Below are 16,156 nucleotides of genomic sequence, written 5' to 3' on the forward strand. Positions count from 1 at the left end.
TTGTAGAATAGATGTGCGGAAATTCATCTTTAGCCAGTGGGTGGTTGATAGTTGGAAACTCCCATCTGTTTTAGTGGAGGTCAGCAACTTAAATAAGTTAAAGGCAGAACTAGACAATCATTTGGAGTGAATCGATGGGCAAAATGGGAAGGTGTTTTTTCTTTTTTTTTTGGCTGATACTATTTAAGCTTGCTTTCTTTCATCATATGCCTCTGCTAATGCTAAATATATATATATAATGTATGTATTTATTTTCTTGCAACTAGTTTTTTTCCTAATTCATTTAATTCTTATAATCAAAAAAAAAAAAAAAAAAAAGTAGCATATATCATAACTAGCCCTTATTCAGTTTATTTTCACAGATGTGAGAATGATTATAAAGTACAAAGTACGTTGAGGGTCAAACGGCACCAGGAATATCTCCCATCTCCGCGAGTGTTCGCTGTATCGAGGGACAGTACTCTGTCAAGACCAGAGATTTAAAATTGTGTGGATCATGTGTTGTGTAGTATGTTGTGCCCATTGTTCTTCTGGCCTATTAGCCGTCGAGCCCCTGATGGGACCCGACGTTGTCCGTACTATGCCAATGAGGAGGCTGGCCAGGTGTACCTTGAAATTGATTATACTCTGGCAGGTCCCGCCGCCTAATTTCCTGGGATTTCAGCGGCTGGGTCCTATTAAAAAAAAAAAAAAAAAAAATGATCGCGGTGGTATAGTTGCAAAATAGCTATTACGAGATAGTAGTATGTGGGGTTTGTTCCCCGAAATTACCATGGGGTTTTACGCAAAAATGACAAGTTCTAGAGGCCTAATGGGGCGGGCAATAATTTTAGTGCTAATTTAAATTTGGATGCTTGGGGCTTTCGCGGTGTATAGTCAAAGAGAAGGGTAGGGAGACTGAAGGCTGGGGGGGGGAAGAAAGAGAAGTAAGGGGCTGATAGGGTAGATGGTCCCTGCATTCAGTGGGGCATGCCCATGCCCCACCAGAGGGAAAGGGGGATGGCAGGAGGAGGAGAAGACAGCGAGCCATCTCCCCCCCACCAAGGAATAGGAGTGAAAGCAGGCTGGTCAAGGTTACCAGCCCAGATCGCCATATGGCTAGGTGGCAGCAATGTGCTGCAGTCATTTCTCTGAGCCCTTGCATGGTAGTCTTGTTGTCTTGATCAGGTTGTGAAATGCCTGTGCTGGATGAGGTTGTCTAATCGGGTTGTCACGTCAGGTGGATACATCTGTCGGTAGTCATAGAGATTGTGACTTCAGGTAGACTAAGTTGTGAGGTTTCATTTCTTGGTTGTTTCACCCTGTTGTCAGTTCATCATCTGGGTAGGTTTCCGTGGTTGTGTAGACATTCTGCTGGTCTGCATCGCATGGTTGTTTACTGCGGTGGTTGAGGCTGTGGGAATGTCCTTCTCTTTGTGAAGAGGTCCTGGGCCAGCTGCACGAATGCCTTGTATGTGTCAACTTCAGTTATGGCGAGGTCTTCTTGATTACGGAGGTTAAGCTGTGTTCTAGTAATGAACCTACAATAGAGGTCCTCATATAGTGGGCAACTGTACATTAGGTGCTCCCACGTTTCACGTTCACCACAGAGGCAAAATGGTGTATCACTCAGTCCAAATCCTTGTAGTTTGTCTCTAATGGCGCCGTGTCCCGTCAGCAGGTAGGTTGTGTAGAGTCCTGGTGAGAGCCACGCTGGATCTACCCAACATACAGCTGTATACCAGCTGTATGTTGGGTAGAAATTTTCTAGTTATTGCACCTTTGCTGGAGGTCTCCCAGCGGGCCTGCCAAGTTTGTTGGAGGTAAGCGGAGAGACGGTTCCTTTCTACTTTGGGATCATTTGACAGATCTATGGTGTAGTCGAGGCATGTTGCCGTTCTGCCTTTGGTCAGTTGATAGAGTAGCCCATGCTTAACAATCTCCAGGTCCAGAGGGAGGGATCCCGTTAGGGCCTGGAGTGCGTGGGTACTTACAGTGTTACATGCTCTCGAGATGGTTATGAGTATGTGTCGCTGCGTAGTCTCCAATTTTTTCCGGTTCACTGCAGTGGTAGCCTTGCGATACCATATTCCAGCAGCATATGTAATCGCAGGCAGGAAAATAGCTTTATAGTAGAGGCTGAGGGTTTTCCTCCTCAAACCCCATTCCTTGCGTGTGATTCGCGCAAAAAGTGCGGAGTACCTTCTAATTTTCTTCCTTAAGTGCACTATATGTGGTGTAAAGCTCAGGTTCTTGTCTAGTATGACTCCAAGGTGCTTTAATTCGGTGGTAAGCTTAATTGTGTTACCTTGTATCTTGATTTGAGGGGGTCGTCTGGTGTCTAGGGCTCCTTTTAATAATATAGATCTTGTCTTCGAGGATGAGATCTTCAAGTTATTGTTGTTAACCCAGTCCTCTAGAGTTTCTATTGCTCTGTTGGCGGTGTTCTCCAGTTGCGTCCTAGATCCCCCAGGCAGCATCAGAACCACATCATCTGCATAGGCTAGGGGAACGACGTCGCCGAGTTCCAGGTTCAAAAAGCCGTCTAGAACCAAGTTCCATAGGAGTGGACCCAGGATTGAGCCCTGTGGGCATCCTCTGAATACTTCTCTTGTTACTGAACAGTATGGTGCTCTGACTGAATTCTACCTGTCGAAGAACCTATTCGACAGGTAGGATTTGATGACTTGATACAGATTTGATGGTAGGTTGGCCTTCCGGAGTCGGGCCAGGACGCTTGGCCACCATAAAGTGTCAAAAGCCCCAGCAAAGTCTATTGCTATGACCAGAAAGTATTTCTGATCTGAGGTAGTTGCAGCATTACTAATATTTTCCAGGACATCCAAGGTTGAGCATCCCTTCCTAAATCCATATTGTCGAGGTGACTGCAGGCCGGCTGCAGTGTAGTGAATCCCTATTCTGTTTCTTAATAAGTACTCAAAGAGCTTGCTCAGGACTGATAACAGTGCTATGGGTCTGTATGACTCCGGAAGGTCCAGTTGTTTGTTGGGACTTTTGGGAATGAGGCACAAGTTTGCAGTTTTCCAGGCCTGGGGGAACAGGCCTTCTTTGAGGCAGTGGTTGTATAGGTTAAGAAGCACCTCTGGAATGGTTTCGACGGCTTTCTTGACAATCTCTGGCTCCAAAAGATCAGAACCAGGAGACTTCTTGTTTCTAATCCTCATGGCAGCTGTTTCCAGTTCAAGTTTGGTGAAAGGGTCTTCTGTTGCAGTCGTGCAGTAGGCTTCATTGTCCGCACAGAGGGTTATCTGCTCTGGAGTAGAGGGGGCAAGATGGTCTTGAAACATGGTATCCATGATGTTAATAATTGTTTCCTGCCAGGTTCGGGTATAAGTACCCTGCCGTGTCTTCGTCGCTGGTATGGTCTCACCCCTGGGGAGTTTGTTTGTGGTTACTCTGTATACCACACCACAGGGGTTATCATTTCCAGTGGTAGAAACAAGGTGTTCCCAACTGCGCATCTTACGCTGGCGTATGGTTGCGGTGTACAGGTTCCTTGCATCTTAGAAGTTCTGTCTTAGTGCCTCCACTTCTGCTGCCGGCTGGGAGCGCCTTGCCCGCTGGAAGAGTTTCCTTCTCTTGTGCACCTCCTGCCTAAGCCTCTGTAGCTCTGGAGACCACCAGGGTACTGCCCCCGGGGTTGGGTTTTTCTTTTTAATAGAGGTGTTGGCAGCTTCAGTGATGAGACCAGCGACCGTCATCTGGTGCTGATCCGGGCTGAGTCCAATGATGTTCAGCGATTGGGCTGCTGTGGTCAGTGTGGCTTGGAAGAGTGGCCAATCCGCCTTCTCTATGGCATATCTTGGCTGTGCCTGCCTCACTACTTGGTGTCGACTAAGGGAGCGCTGGAGCTCAAACGTGATGGCCCTGTGGTCCGACGTGGTCCAGCTTTCTTGGACGGTCCACGATGTTAGGTGGCCAGCGAGGGATCTGGTAGCCAGAGAGAATGATTACAGTAAACCCCCGCTATTCGCGGTATCTGTATTCGCGATCACTGATTTAATATAAAATGAAACCTAAAAAAATGTGAATTTTAAAGCGCCGTGAATATTTTCCGCCATAAAAAAACATGGGCGTGGCTAAAATTATCTTTCTCAGTCAAAACAGCGCTCAGTGGGTAGGGAGAGAGGGGTGACAAAATCGCGAGCATGGATGTTTCTCGCTAATCCTTGTTCAGTATGTGTTATGTGCTTGTTATGGAAGGTTTCGTCGTTTGCTTTTAATTTATATGCTTAAAAATTTAATAAATTTATCAATTTATAAATTGATATGCTTACAAAAATGATAAATCTACCGTTTTGCAGTGTAAAACAACTTTTTCGAGTGTGTTAACGGAAGAAAGTGACTTTATTGTGGACAAGATCTTTCTAACCCCTACAAAAATATGGCTACGAATAAAAGAGAAATGTGAAAATATCAAAGAAGGTGATGACATTAGCGAATAAAATTGAGTTATTAGATAAAATTTCTAATGGTGAAAGTGTCTCCTCAGTGGCAAAACATTATAAAATCAATGAGTCAACGGTACAGTCAATCAAAAAATCGGAAAAAAAATCCGCCGTAGTGTCCGTGAAAACGCGCTAATTGCTTCAAAAATTTGCTCTGTAACTCATGATGTTAAATTAGAAAAAATGGAAAAGGCTTTAAATCTGTGGATAGAAGACTGAACTCAAAATAAAATTCCGTTAAGTTCACTCATCATTCGTGAAAAGGCAAAACTCCTTTATCAACACTTTAGCGAAACTGATGATAGCACTGGCGGGATAAGTTTTTTTGCTAGCAAAGGCGCTGGTTTGAAATTTCTAATAAATATTACATTTAATATTAAATTGTTTCTTATTTTCATTTCGATGCCATATGCTTGCATTTCACTATGTACTGTCTATGTACATAGTCATATTATGAAGGTACATATAATACATACATAGACAAAATTTTAGACTAGTTTTTCTTATATATTTCATACTTTGGAACGGAACCCCTTTATTACTATGGGAGCCATAACTCAGTATTCGCGTTTTCGGTATTTGCGACATTTCTCAGGAACGTAACCCCCGCGAAGAGCGGGGGTTTACTGTATTTCATAATTGTTACATAATTAAAAAATACGCAGTGTATGTATTTTCAGAACTAGTGTTTTTTCTGACAATCACGCAATTTCTTTAATTTAATAATGCAGCATTTTATATAATCAGTTCTTAAAATCAGATCAGCTTTCCTCCCAGTAGACTTGACAGTGATATCTACAATCATTTCAAAATGTCAAATTTAAAATTGGGCTCTCTAAATTATTAATAATTTAAGCATTTAGCTTAAATTATTTGAGTGTTTTCTGTTAATTTTTTTACCCACCTTATTTCAATAAATTTGATCATTTATTGCCTTCAGTTTATGTGGAGTGCAATGTTTAATCTTTTACTGTAATTAATTAATTGCCACGTCTTTCTCCCAAGACATTAGCTGTACTATTTTCATTAAGAATACATTTTTAATACACTAATTAACTTAGTGTATTAAAAGTTGGATTATAAATTATAATTTCTGTGAATGTTAAAAAAATTGTGTGATTTCTTATGATGATAATCCAAGAGAAATATAATGGAATTCAATTATATAATGAGATAGCATGCAAATATCTCATGAAAACAAAATTGATGATATAGATGTACATTACTTAAATATTGCTTGATTTAAAAATTATATTCAATTAATCACCAGAAAAGATTTTAAATGTTTGGGAATATTGTTGTGCAAGTAAGGCAACAGTGTCAGTTTTGTACATTCAAAAGTAAACTAAGTTTGCCCCTGATTACCTTCAAAACTTTATTAGAAGGTTGTGGAGAGGGTTATCATTTGGAAAGAAGATAATGATTTGTGGAAATGAACATTATCAGTTTTCACAAAATACTATTTTTTTTTTTTTTTTTATGTGAACCCCAAACACGAGAGGTATTAGAACCTGTAGTACTTAGTACCGTGCTTGCATTGAAGGTTCAGAAGATGAAAGAAGATATTTGTTGACATTGGACTTGAACTTCTGTAGACTGTAATTTTCAAGAAATACGTATGAAGGTTGTTCCAGAAAACGGCAGTTGAATGAATAAATGAGGAAGATGAAAAGTTGGTTCTGTGGGTTTGAAGTTGGACAGTAAATGGATGTTGGCTGGTGGCGGCACGTGTTCAGATTGTTTTGAAAGAGAGAGCGGGAATTATAGAAGCCAATTCAGAAGAACAGTGCCCATGGAAGTATCTGTAGAAGAGGCATTCAGCAGAAACAATACATCTATGAGATAGCGAGTGGAGAGACTCTGTTAGAGATGAATCATTAATTAACCTAACTGCCCTCTTCTGAATGGAATCAAGAAGCCTGAGAGAGGTTTTGGGGGCACCACCCCAGATGTGGGAACAATATTCCATGGCAGGGCGGATTTGCGATTTATACAGAGTGAGCAGCTGTTTGGAAGAAAAGTAACTCTGAGAGCGAAAGAGAAAACCAAGTTTTTTAGATGCAGAGGAAGCAATATTTGTAATGTGCTTGTGCCAAGAGAGATTATAAGTCAGGGTAATCCCCAAAAGAGATATATCATTTTGCCTAGAAATCGGAGTGTCACTAAAGATAAGCATAGGAGCAGAAGAATCCTTTTTGCAAGATATAAGACAAGACTGAGTTGTAGAAGGGTTGAAATCAACTAAGTTGTCATTTCCCCACTGGAGAATTACCTGAAGATCGGCATTTAAGGAATTGGTAGCAGATTTTCTAGAAGTTGAAGCTGATTGAGCAGGACAAGGTTTCTCAAAATGGAAAGTGGAATGCAATGTGCTATCATCGGCAAAACTATGGATGGGATTTCCAGTCAATGGAAGAAGGTCATTAATATACAAGAGGAAAAGAGTGGGTGAAAGAACTGAACCTTGGGGGACACCAGCATTAGTGGAGAAGTTAGAAGACAAGCCATCTACCATCACCCTCAGTGAGCAATCTGAGAGAAAACTGGATAACCAATTACAAAAAAAAGTTGGCAAACTATGAGATGGAAGCTTGTTTAGAAGACCTTTATGCCAAACACGATCAAAAGCCTTTGAGATGTCAAGAGCAACTACTTGCGTTTCACCGAACCTTTCTCCCAAGACATTAGCTGTACTATTTTCATTAAGAATACATTTTTAATACACTAATTAACTTAGTGTATTAAAAGTTGGATTATAAATTATAATTTCTGCGAATGTTAAAAAAAATTGTGTGATTTCTTATGATGATAATCCAAGAGAAATATAATGGAATTCAGTTATATAATGAGATAGCATGCAAATATCTCATGAAAACAAAATTGATGATATAGATGTACCTTACTTAAATATTGCTTGATTTACAAGTTATATTCGATTAATCACCAGAAAAAATTTTAGATGTTTGGGAATATTGTTGTGCAAGTAAGGCAATAGAGTCAGTTTTGTACATTCAAAAGTAAACTAATTTTGCCCCTGATTACCTTCAAAACTTTATTAGAAGGTTGTGGAGAGGGTTATCATTTGGAAAGAAGATAATGATTTGTGGAAATGAACATTATCAGTTTTCACAAAATACTGTAAGTGTATTATAGTATAATATTTCCATTTCTTTGCTTTAAATTCTTTTTATGCTGTGCATTTTTTGTTGTTTGCCTGTGGTAGTGATTTCATATTGCTAATAATACCATATACACTGATGAGCCAAAACATTATGACCAGCGAGTCATTATGCAAAACGAAGCAACTGCAGGTGAACTATAGCATGTGTGCAGGTTGGGACACGTTATAAAAAACACCTGATACATGAGCTCCGTTAATCAGTGTTACTCTTGTTCTTCAGATGGCAGAGGCAGCAGACTTAAGCGAGTTTGACAAAGGCCAAATTGTAATGGCCAGAGGACTGGGTCAGAGCATATCTGAATCGGCACAGCAGGTAGTTTGCTCATGGTCAGCCGTGGTTAGTTCCTACCGAAATTGGTCTGAGGAGGGGAAACCCACAAATTGCTGGCAAGGTGTTGGACGACCACGGCTCATCGATCCTTAAGGTGAGCGAAGGCTCTCCCGGATGGTACATGGCAACAGAAGGATGACTGTGGGGAAATTTTCCGGTAAGTGGAATGCTGGTGATGGGAGTAATGTGTCGCAACACACAGTACATTGAACCCTGCTGAAAATGGGACTGCTTAGCTGCAGGCCACTCTGAGTGCCCATGCTAACCATGGTTCAATGGCAACAGCGCCTACAATGGGCACACGAGCATCGAAACTGGACCTTGAACGATTGGAAGAAGGTTGTCTGGTCCAACGAATCATGTTTCCTGTTGCACTATGTGGACGTCCGGGTACATGTGTGTCGTTTACTTGGGGAAGTGATGGTGCCTGGATGCACCATGGGATGAAAATAAGCTGGTGGCAGCAGTGTCATGCTTTGGGTGATGTTCTGCTGGGATAACCTGGGTCCAGTCATCCCTGTACCAGGCACTCTGACATCTACCACCTACCTAAACATCATTGCTGACTGGATACACCCCTTAATAGTCTTCCCTTCTGGCGGTGCCATCTTTCAGCAGGATAATGTGCCATGCCACACTACTCGGATTGTTTGAGACTGGTTCGCAGAACATGAGGAAGACTTCCAGGTATTGCCCTGCCCTCCAAATTCCTCAGACATCCTTTCTCATCGAGCATCTTTGATTTGTGTTGGAACAGCAATTCTGATCTGCGGCATCTCAACCATGGACCTTACAGGAGTTAAAGGATTTGCTGGTTATGTGTTGGTACCAGATACCACACGACACATTTAGAAATCTTTTAGCATCCATGCTTTGCAGGGTATGAGCTGTTTTGGCTGCATGTGAAGGACCAACATCATACTATGTAGGTGGTCATAATGTTTTGGCTCATTGGTATATATAGCCAACTGTTTGCTTATTAAAAAATGGAAAATTGGGACCAGATAATCACTAAGGTCCTTAAATAACTAGGTTATTTTTTGATCTTATATCTAAAAATCAATCCCTGATTATGATAATTTTTTTTTACAGGAATGTGATAGAAATGCGAAATCTTCATAAGGATGCATTTCAAAAGAAGCATAATCTTAAGCTTGGATTCATGTCGCCTTTTGTAAAAGCTACAGCTTATGCTCTTCAGGATCAGCCAGTTGTAAATGCAGGTACAGATTTTCAAGATTATTATTATTTTCAAACTTAGTAAATTATGTCTACATGCAGTGGAGTAGCTACCATGTAGGCAGGCAAGGAAATCACCTCCGTCCCCGGGCCCTTTAGGGGCCCAACGTCTTTGACTATCACCTGTTTTTGCAATTTTCATTAATTAAGTAGGGGCCCCGAACATGTTCTTTTCCTCCAGGCACGAAAAAGGCTAGCTATGCTACTGTCTACATGCCAAGTGCTCTATGATCCTGCCCTGATCTTTAGAAAAAATTCAGATTGCTTATGTTTGGATATACACTTATCTCCATTTGTATCCTTGATCCCTATACATGGTTTCCTCTTTCTAGCATGTAGCTCTTGTGGGTAGCACAGATGGTAGAATTGCTGTCCTTCCTACATCAGGTGAAAAAGACCAAGTTCATCCTGTCGATGATGTGAGGAGTTATTGGCCTTTTTCACAACATAGCTAAGTTATTGGTCTCAGGCAAGGGCAACATGGTTTTTATTTCCTGAAACTCAGGTTTCTTGTCCAGCAGAGAGGCAAATTGACCACAGAGCACATGCAATTTGCAGACATAATACACATGCAATTTGCAGACATAATACATATGGTTCAATATAGTCTAAGTCATTGATGTGCTTAAAACCCTACCACAAGCAAACACTTGCTAATATTAACCCTGCAATAGTGGTGAGCACTTCAAGTGCTCTTCAAAAATAATATTTCCCTGTTAACTGTTAATCAATGATTAAAAATCTGAATTTTTCCTACCTAGAGTCAAAATAGAGTCAAACATTTACTGCAGTAGTTTCTGAAGTTATTGTATCTAGATTTTGTATAGAAACTAAAAGCAAGAACCTGTTAAATGCCCTGCATTTTTGCAACTGTTTTAATTTTGAAAATGAAGATTTGGCAAGGTACTGGACAAGTGCCAACACTGTTTGTTTAAAGTTTCAAATTACTTGTTTTTACTTTCCCTGTTAGTTCAGAAACATCTACCATTCTTACCCTAGTTCTGTTCTGTTTTGAAAGATTAACTTCTTTTTTTGGGATGGTACGCAATAGTACGGTGTACTGGCACCTTTATTAACAGTGACGTGTGACATTTGGATGCAGTGTGCTTCGAAATTTGTAATATTCTGTAAATTTTTTTCACATGTTTATCTACTATTCAAATAAGCTTAAAATTATTTAACTAAATTTACATTTTTCACTGTCTATTGTTAAGATATTTTCTATATAAAACTATATAACCATTTTTATAATTCTAAATTACTCAATCGGACCTCTGTTTAACGAAGTACTTTTATAGTGAATTATTTTGAATTCCGTTTGGAAGTTACATTTAAAATACTTTCCATTGAGTGAGAAAAATTTCATATAGTGAACAGATTAGGAGAGAATTAACTTGGTATACACTGTTCGCATTTCTGGCCTCCAGGCAATTTAGGCAATTAGTGCTGCTGCGCGAATTAAGAGAGCTAAAGGGATTACCATTCTACAACTTAGTGGTACCTAGTAAAACCTATCCTACCACCTGTCCCACATACAGGGAAGTCGTGCTGGTCAGCAGTGAGCAAATCAAGGGGTATTCCGAATGGGCTCTGGTCCACCTTCTACTGCAGTGGTATCCAAACGTTTCCTGTACGGGGGCCATATTCAAAAAAAAATTCAAAGTTAGATTTCTTTAGTGTGTTACATTTTCCATATCTTGTTGCATGTAAAAGTAAAATTGAAAATATTAGAAAATTTTATTAAGTACAATACACAATTACATTTACTGAACAAATTCTCATTAAATGTTTTATTTAATGAGAATTTTTTTGATAATTAACAAAATTTAAAATGCTGTTTTAGTTCTCTTAACGGGTGAGCCATAGGTTGGACACTGCTTAAACGGGATGCTTAGAGCATCCCGTTTAAGAATTAGGAGGGAGTGATTTTCTTTTACCCCAACAAATAATTATCTGTTGTTTCGCGGAAGTGCGTTATCCACATTTTTCCGTAAATTTTCCCTATCTCTGTTTACATGGTCACAGTACCTGAATATCCGAATGACACTGACATTTTGGACAGTTTCAAAAAAAAAAAAGAAAAAATTAAAATTTAAGAACTAGCGACGATACTGATGACGAGAGAAGGAAAACGGGGACAATGAAGGTATTAAACTTTCTAAATGTGAAATGTTGGCATTTGGTGAAAATGAAGTTAGAAAATTGTCAATTAGGTTACAGTTAAATGAAAGAGATACAATTTGTAGATTTTGGGAGAATACCTAATTGAAAAGATGGTTTCGGAAGAATTGAAGCATTTGGTGGATGCTCTGAGTAGGATACCGATTTCATTGAGTGAATGTTGAACGAGGATTTTCACAAATGAATCTGATTGTCAGCCCAACCAGTTGATGACAAAAACAGTTTCTTCACTACTGTTTCTTAAAATTGTAGGCCCACTGCTGACCGGCTTCGATCCAGCAAAATATGTTGATTCGTGGCTGCTTCGGAAATGTCAGTGAGCAAGAGACGCACAAAGAGGAAGAAAAGAAGTCGGCATAGGGTGTCGGATGAGAACTTAATAAAAATTTGGAATATTCTACAAAAACTTTATTATGAAATTATTTTTGCTTATGTTATTTATTTTTACTTATTATTTTTAGGGGCCATAGTCTAACGAAGAATCCTTAAAATGTCACTCTGTTGTCTGTCTGTCCATCCGTCTGTCACAGCATTGTATTTCTGGAACCACTCAACTATTGACTTGAAATTTTGCATGGGTTTGTACATCATGTGGTTGCCAACATAACAGCATATTGATCGTTGTTGACAAAAATTTGTCTGAGAAATGGAGGGGGGTAAAATGTGGGGGGATAAAGTGTTGTCGACAACCTATAGCTTATTATACCGTTGGATTGGAAAGAGCTCAACGAGTAGGTTTAAAATATAATTTTGAAATATTTTTAAAATTAAAAATGGCGGTGCCAGACAGGAAAATGTGATTTTTGTGTCCCCCCTCTATTTCTGTCGCTAATGGAGCTAAAAATTTAAAAATCACATTAGCTATGCGTTATTCGATGCTTATCAATGGAAAACTATTCCGATTGAAACCTATCGTTTACTTTTTGTGTTAAAATAAAAAAAAAAAAAAATTTTTATTGCACTTCGATAGCGTGCTTCTTTGTACTAAGTAACTCTTCTTTTGGTGCAAAAAGGTTGCTAAATAGTTAATAATTCTATAAAGGTCATTTATAAATTTTGCAACAAGAAGTATTTTTTAACAATTTTCAAAGCTGAAGTTATCCTGGCAAGGAGGTACTCAGAGAGCCAGTGTTGAGGCAGCATTGGTGGGAAGGCACCTGCGCGGAGTTTTGCACAGCCCTCACCTGCCAGAACTTTAATCGTTTCTCCAGCAAGAAGTCGGAGTCGCTTCTCCCACCCTTGTCATTCACAACAACTGCAGACTCAAATAGACAACGTTTTCGTTAGTTCCTCAGTTTTAGGCCAAGCCAGGGTACTAGAAACTTTTTTCAATTACCATAAAGCTCCCTATTTGAGATACTACAGTGACGACCATTCGTGACGACTGACCCTTCATCCTGAGTGTCCGCACTCAGTAGTTGACTGATTTATTTATTTGTTTTACTCACATTTTACTTATTTTTTATATACTTGAATAATAAACTGTATTAATATACTAAATTTGTTGTTCTTATTCCAAAAACTACTATGAAAATAACAATATCAGGAAAAAAAAAATATTTGGAGTACTTTTCATATCCTTTTAATTTTCAATTTTTCCTGATAGCAAGGAATGAGTACCAGCACCTATTTTTTTTACAAAAAAAGTACTGGAAAGATCTATTATAGTTTTCACAACTTAAAGACAATAACATAAATCCCAGTATTCTCTTAAAATGGCCACTACTCTACAGGAAGCAACATACATATTTTCAAATTTCATCCACTGTGAAGGGTGCCAAATTTAAAATAAATTTTGAAATAAGCCTGAAAATGGGAGTAACCCATTTTCAGGTATTGAATATACAGGGCCCCCCCCCCCCCCCGGTATCCAAGTCTCCACAGTTACGAGGTTGCAAATAATACATAAAAAAATACGATCCTGATCTTCCTGTTGACTCGACTCAAGAATTCTTCCACTTATGGTTACTTTCTCGTTTACTGTCACTTGTAGTATACGCATGTGATATTTTAGATAATTTTTATGTTAAGTGAATTCTTAGTTTTCTTATTTTTATTAACCACGCGTTCAAAGTACAGTGCTGATGATAAAACATCATGAAAAAAAAAAGACAATGCAAAAGTTATAGTTTAGATCAGGGTTTCCCAAACTTTTTCAAGTGTGGACCAGTGTTTGCAAATGTTTTTTTTTTTCGCAGCCTACCTATAGCTATAAATTAGTGTATTTTCAATAATTATACTCATAGGGTCAGGAAATAATGACACTACCATTGTTTAATATACCAGTAATAATACAATTAGGTATTCATTAACATCCGTAAGTATAAATAAAAGATAAGGTTCATTTCTTTGTTTATTATCAAAAGTTTAAATAAAATTTACATATTTTTGAGCCTGTTTTTGGGCAAATAAATATTTTTTTAATGAGTAGAGTGATGCTGTTCTCCCTCACATGGTAATTTTAAATCAGGGGGAAAATATGTCAACTTGATTCTGAAATCTGGCTCGATGTCCAATCTGTTCCTCATTTGTTTTTTAAAAAAACTAATGTTGAGAATCCAGTTTCACATTTGTAAGTTGTTACAAATGGCATAAGAAATTTCAGATCTTTTTCTGATAAATGCTTATATTCTTTACGGCAACTTAGCCAAAAATTTATCAATGAGACATGATTGAAGCGATCTTTTAATGCTGTGTTACATTACAGAATCAATTTCTTGTTCATTGAGACAGAATTCTTCCACATGTTCCATATTAAAAGTAAATGGGTTTTGAATCCACATTTGAGTACTGTCAATTGGAGGGAAATATTCTTGAAAGTTTAGCTTCTGCAGACTGCTCAGGACCAAGATATCGACGAGGAATATTACAACTTTCTGAAAGTGATAAAGCCCAAGAAACCTATAGGGAAAAAGAAATCCAAAGAAGAAAAAATTAGTCAAGAAACACCTGTCATGATGAACCGAAGATGACAAATGAAGAGCAAGAAAAACACTGACAGGGAGAAAATTGAGTATACTGAGTTATGCAAAGCCATTAGAAAGAGGCTCAGAGAGGACATAAGAAGATTTAACACAAGAAACGTAGAACAAGCATTAAGGGAAAACAAAGGATTTAAATCAGCAGCCATGAGCAGTAATACAGAAAGACAAATGATACTGAAACTGAAGAATAGCGATGGTGTACTTATAAACAGCAGAGAAGGCATAATTCAAATAGCAGAAGACTACTATAGAGAATTATACAAGGAGTGAGGGAATGATGCCAGCAGTGGGGAAGATGGATTGCAAAATAGCAACACATACGACATACCTGATATTCTTCCTGATGAGGTAGAACATGCATTGAAGAAAATGAAGAATCGGAAAGCCCTGGGGGAAGATGAAGTTACTGTAGAGTTGTTAAAATTGGGAGGAAGAGACATAACACAAAAACTGGCAAGGTTCTTCACAAAGTGCATTCGAAAAGGTGTGACACCTAACAGTGGAATAATGCAATCATAGTTTTGCTGCATAAGAAAGGAGATAAATCAGAAATTGGAAATTATAGACCAATTAGCTTGTTATCCCGCATCTACAAGTTGTTCACAAGGGTCAGTACTAACAAATTAGAAAGAATACTTGATGGGAATCAACCGAAAGAGCAAGCTGGCTTTAGGACAGGATTCTCAACTATGGATTACCTTCACGTAATATCACAGCTAATGGAGAAAGCAAATGAATATAAAACACCATTATGCCTGGCATTTGTGGATTATGAAAAGGCATTTGACTCCATACAGCATAAGGCAATGTTCGGGCACTGGAAAGACAAGGCATAGATACCCCACATATTATGATTTTGAAGAAAATATATGAGAGTGCTACCTCCTTTATTAGACTAGACAAAGACAATAGGAAATTTAAAATTGAGAAAGGAGTTCGACAAGGAGACACAATATCTCCGAAGCTGTTTACTGCTGCCCTTGAGGACGCTTTCAGAAGATTAGACTGGTCGCAGAAAGGAGTCAATGTGAACGGAGAGTACCTAAACCATTTACGATTTGCAGATGACATTGTGGTCATAAGCCACGATCCCAAAGAATCCCAAAGAATTAGAGGAAAATCTTAATCAGTTATGCACATTTAGTAAGGATTTTGGACTAAAGATGAATATGGCTAAAACAAAAGTAATGATGAACAAGTATGCCACAGAAAGGGAAATAATGATTGAAGGAGCAGTAATTGAAAAGGTGGAGTCATATACTTATCTGGTCAAGTTATTAGCTGTAATAATGATAAATGGCTGGAAGTCAAGAGAAGAATAAATTTTGGATGTATAGCATTCAGGAAATATAGTCACATACTGAAGAGCAATATCCCAGTTTGTCTGAAACGTAAAATAATGAATCAATATATACTCCCCACCATGACTTATGGAAGTGAAACTTGGGCACTCACCAAAAGAATGGAAGAGAAGCTGAGAACTACACAGCGAAAATGGAACAAATTATATTGGGAATCAGACTGTTAGATAACAAGAGAAACACGTGGATTAGGCAGCAAACTCAAGTAAAGGGCATTCTTATCAAAAATAAAGAACTAAAATGATCTTGGGCAGGACACATAGCTCGAAGACATGATGACAGATGGACTAAAAAAATAACAGAATGGTACCCAAGAGGAGCTAGAAGAAAACCTGGAAGACAAAGGCAGAGATGGATAGATGAAATTCATGAGTTTGTGGGTAGTAAATGGATGGCCAGTGCTCAAAACAGAAGGAACTGGAAAGTTGCTG

At 38.7% G+C, this 16,156-nt stretch overlaps 1 protein-coding gene across 1 annotated transcript in view; it reads left to right on the forward strand.

Moving 5' to 3' along the window:
• LOC150089839 (dihydrolipoyllysine-residue succinyltransferase component of 2-oxoglutarate dehydrogenase complex, mitochondrial) overlaps positions 1–16,156 on the forward strand; it is a 286,282-nt gene that overhangs the window by 182,386 nt on the left and 87,740 nt on the right. Inside the window, exon 10 of the mRNA XM_090389672.1 lies at positions 9,053–9,183. Within this exon, the coding sequence (XP_090245798.1) occupies positions 9,053–9,183 (131 nt within the window). The remainder of the gene's footprint in view (positions 1–9,052; positions 9,184–16,156) is intronic.

This window comes from Mastigoproctus giganteus, chromosome 2 (genome assembly GCF_048544385.1).
Source record: "Mastigoproctus giganteus isolate SK-2022 chromosome 2, ASM4854438v1, whole genome shotgun sequence".
Taxonomy (NCBI): Eukaryota; Metazoa; Arthropoda; class Arachnida; order Uropygi; family Thelyphonidae; genus Mastigoproctus; species Mastigoproctus giganteus.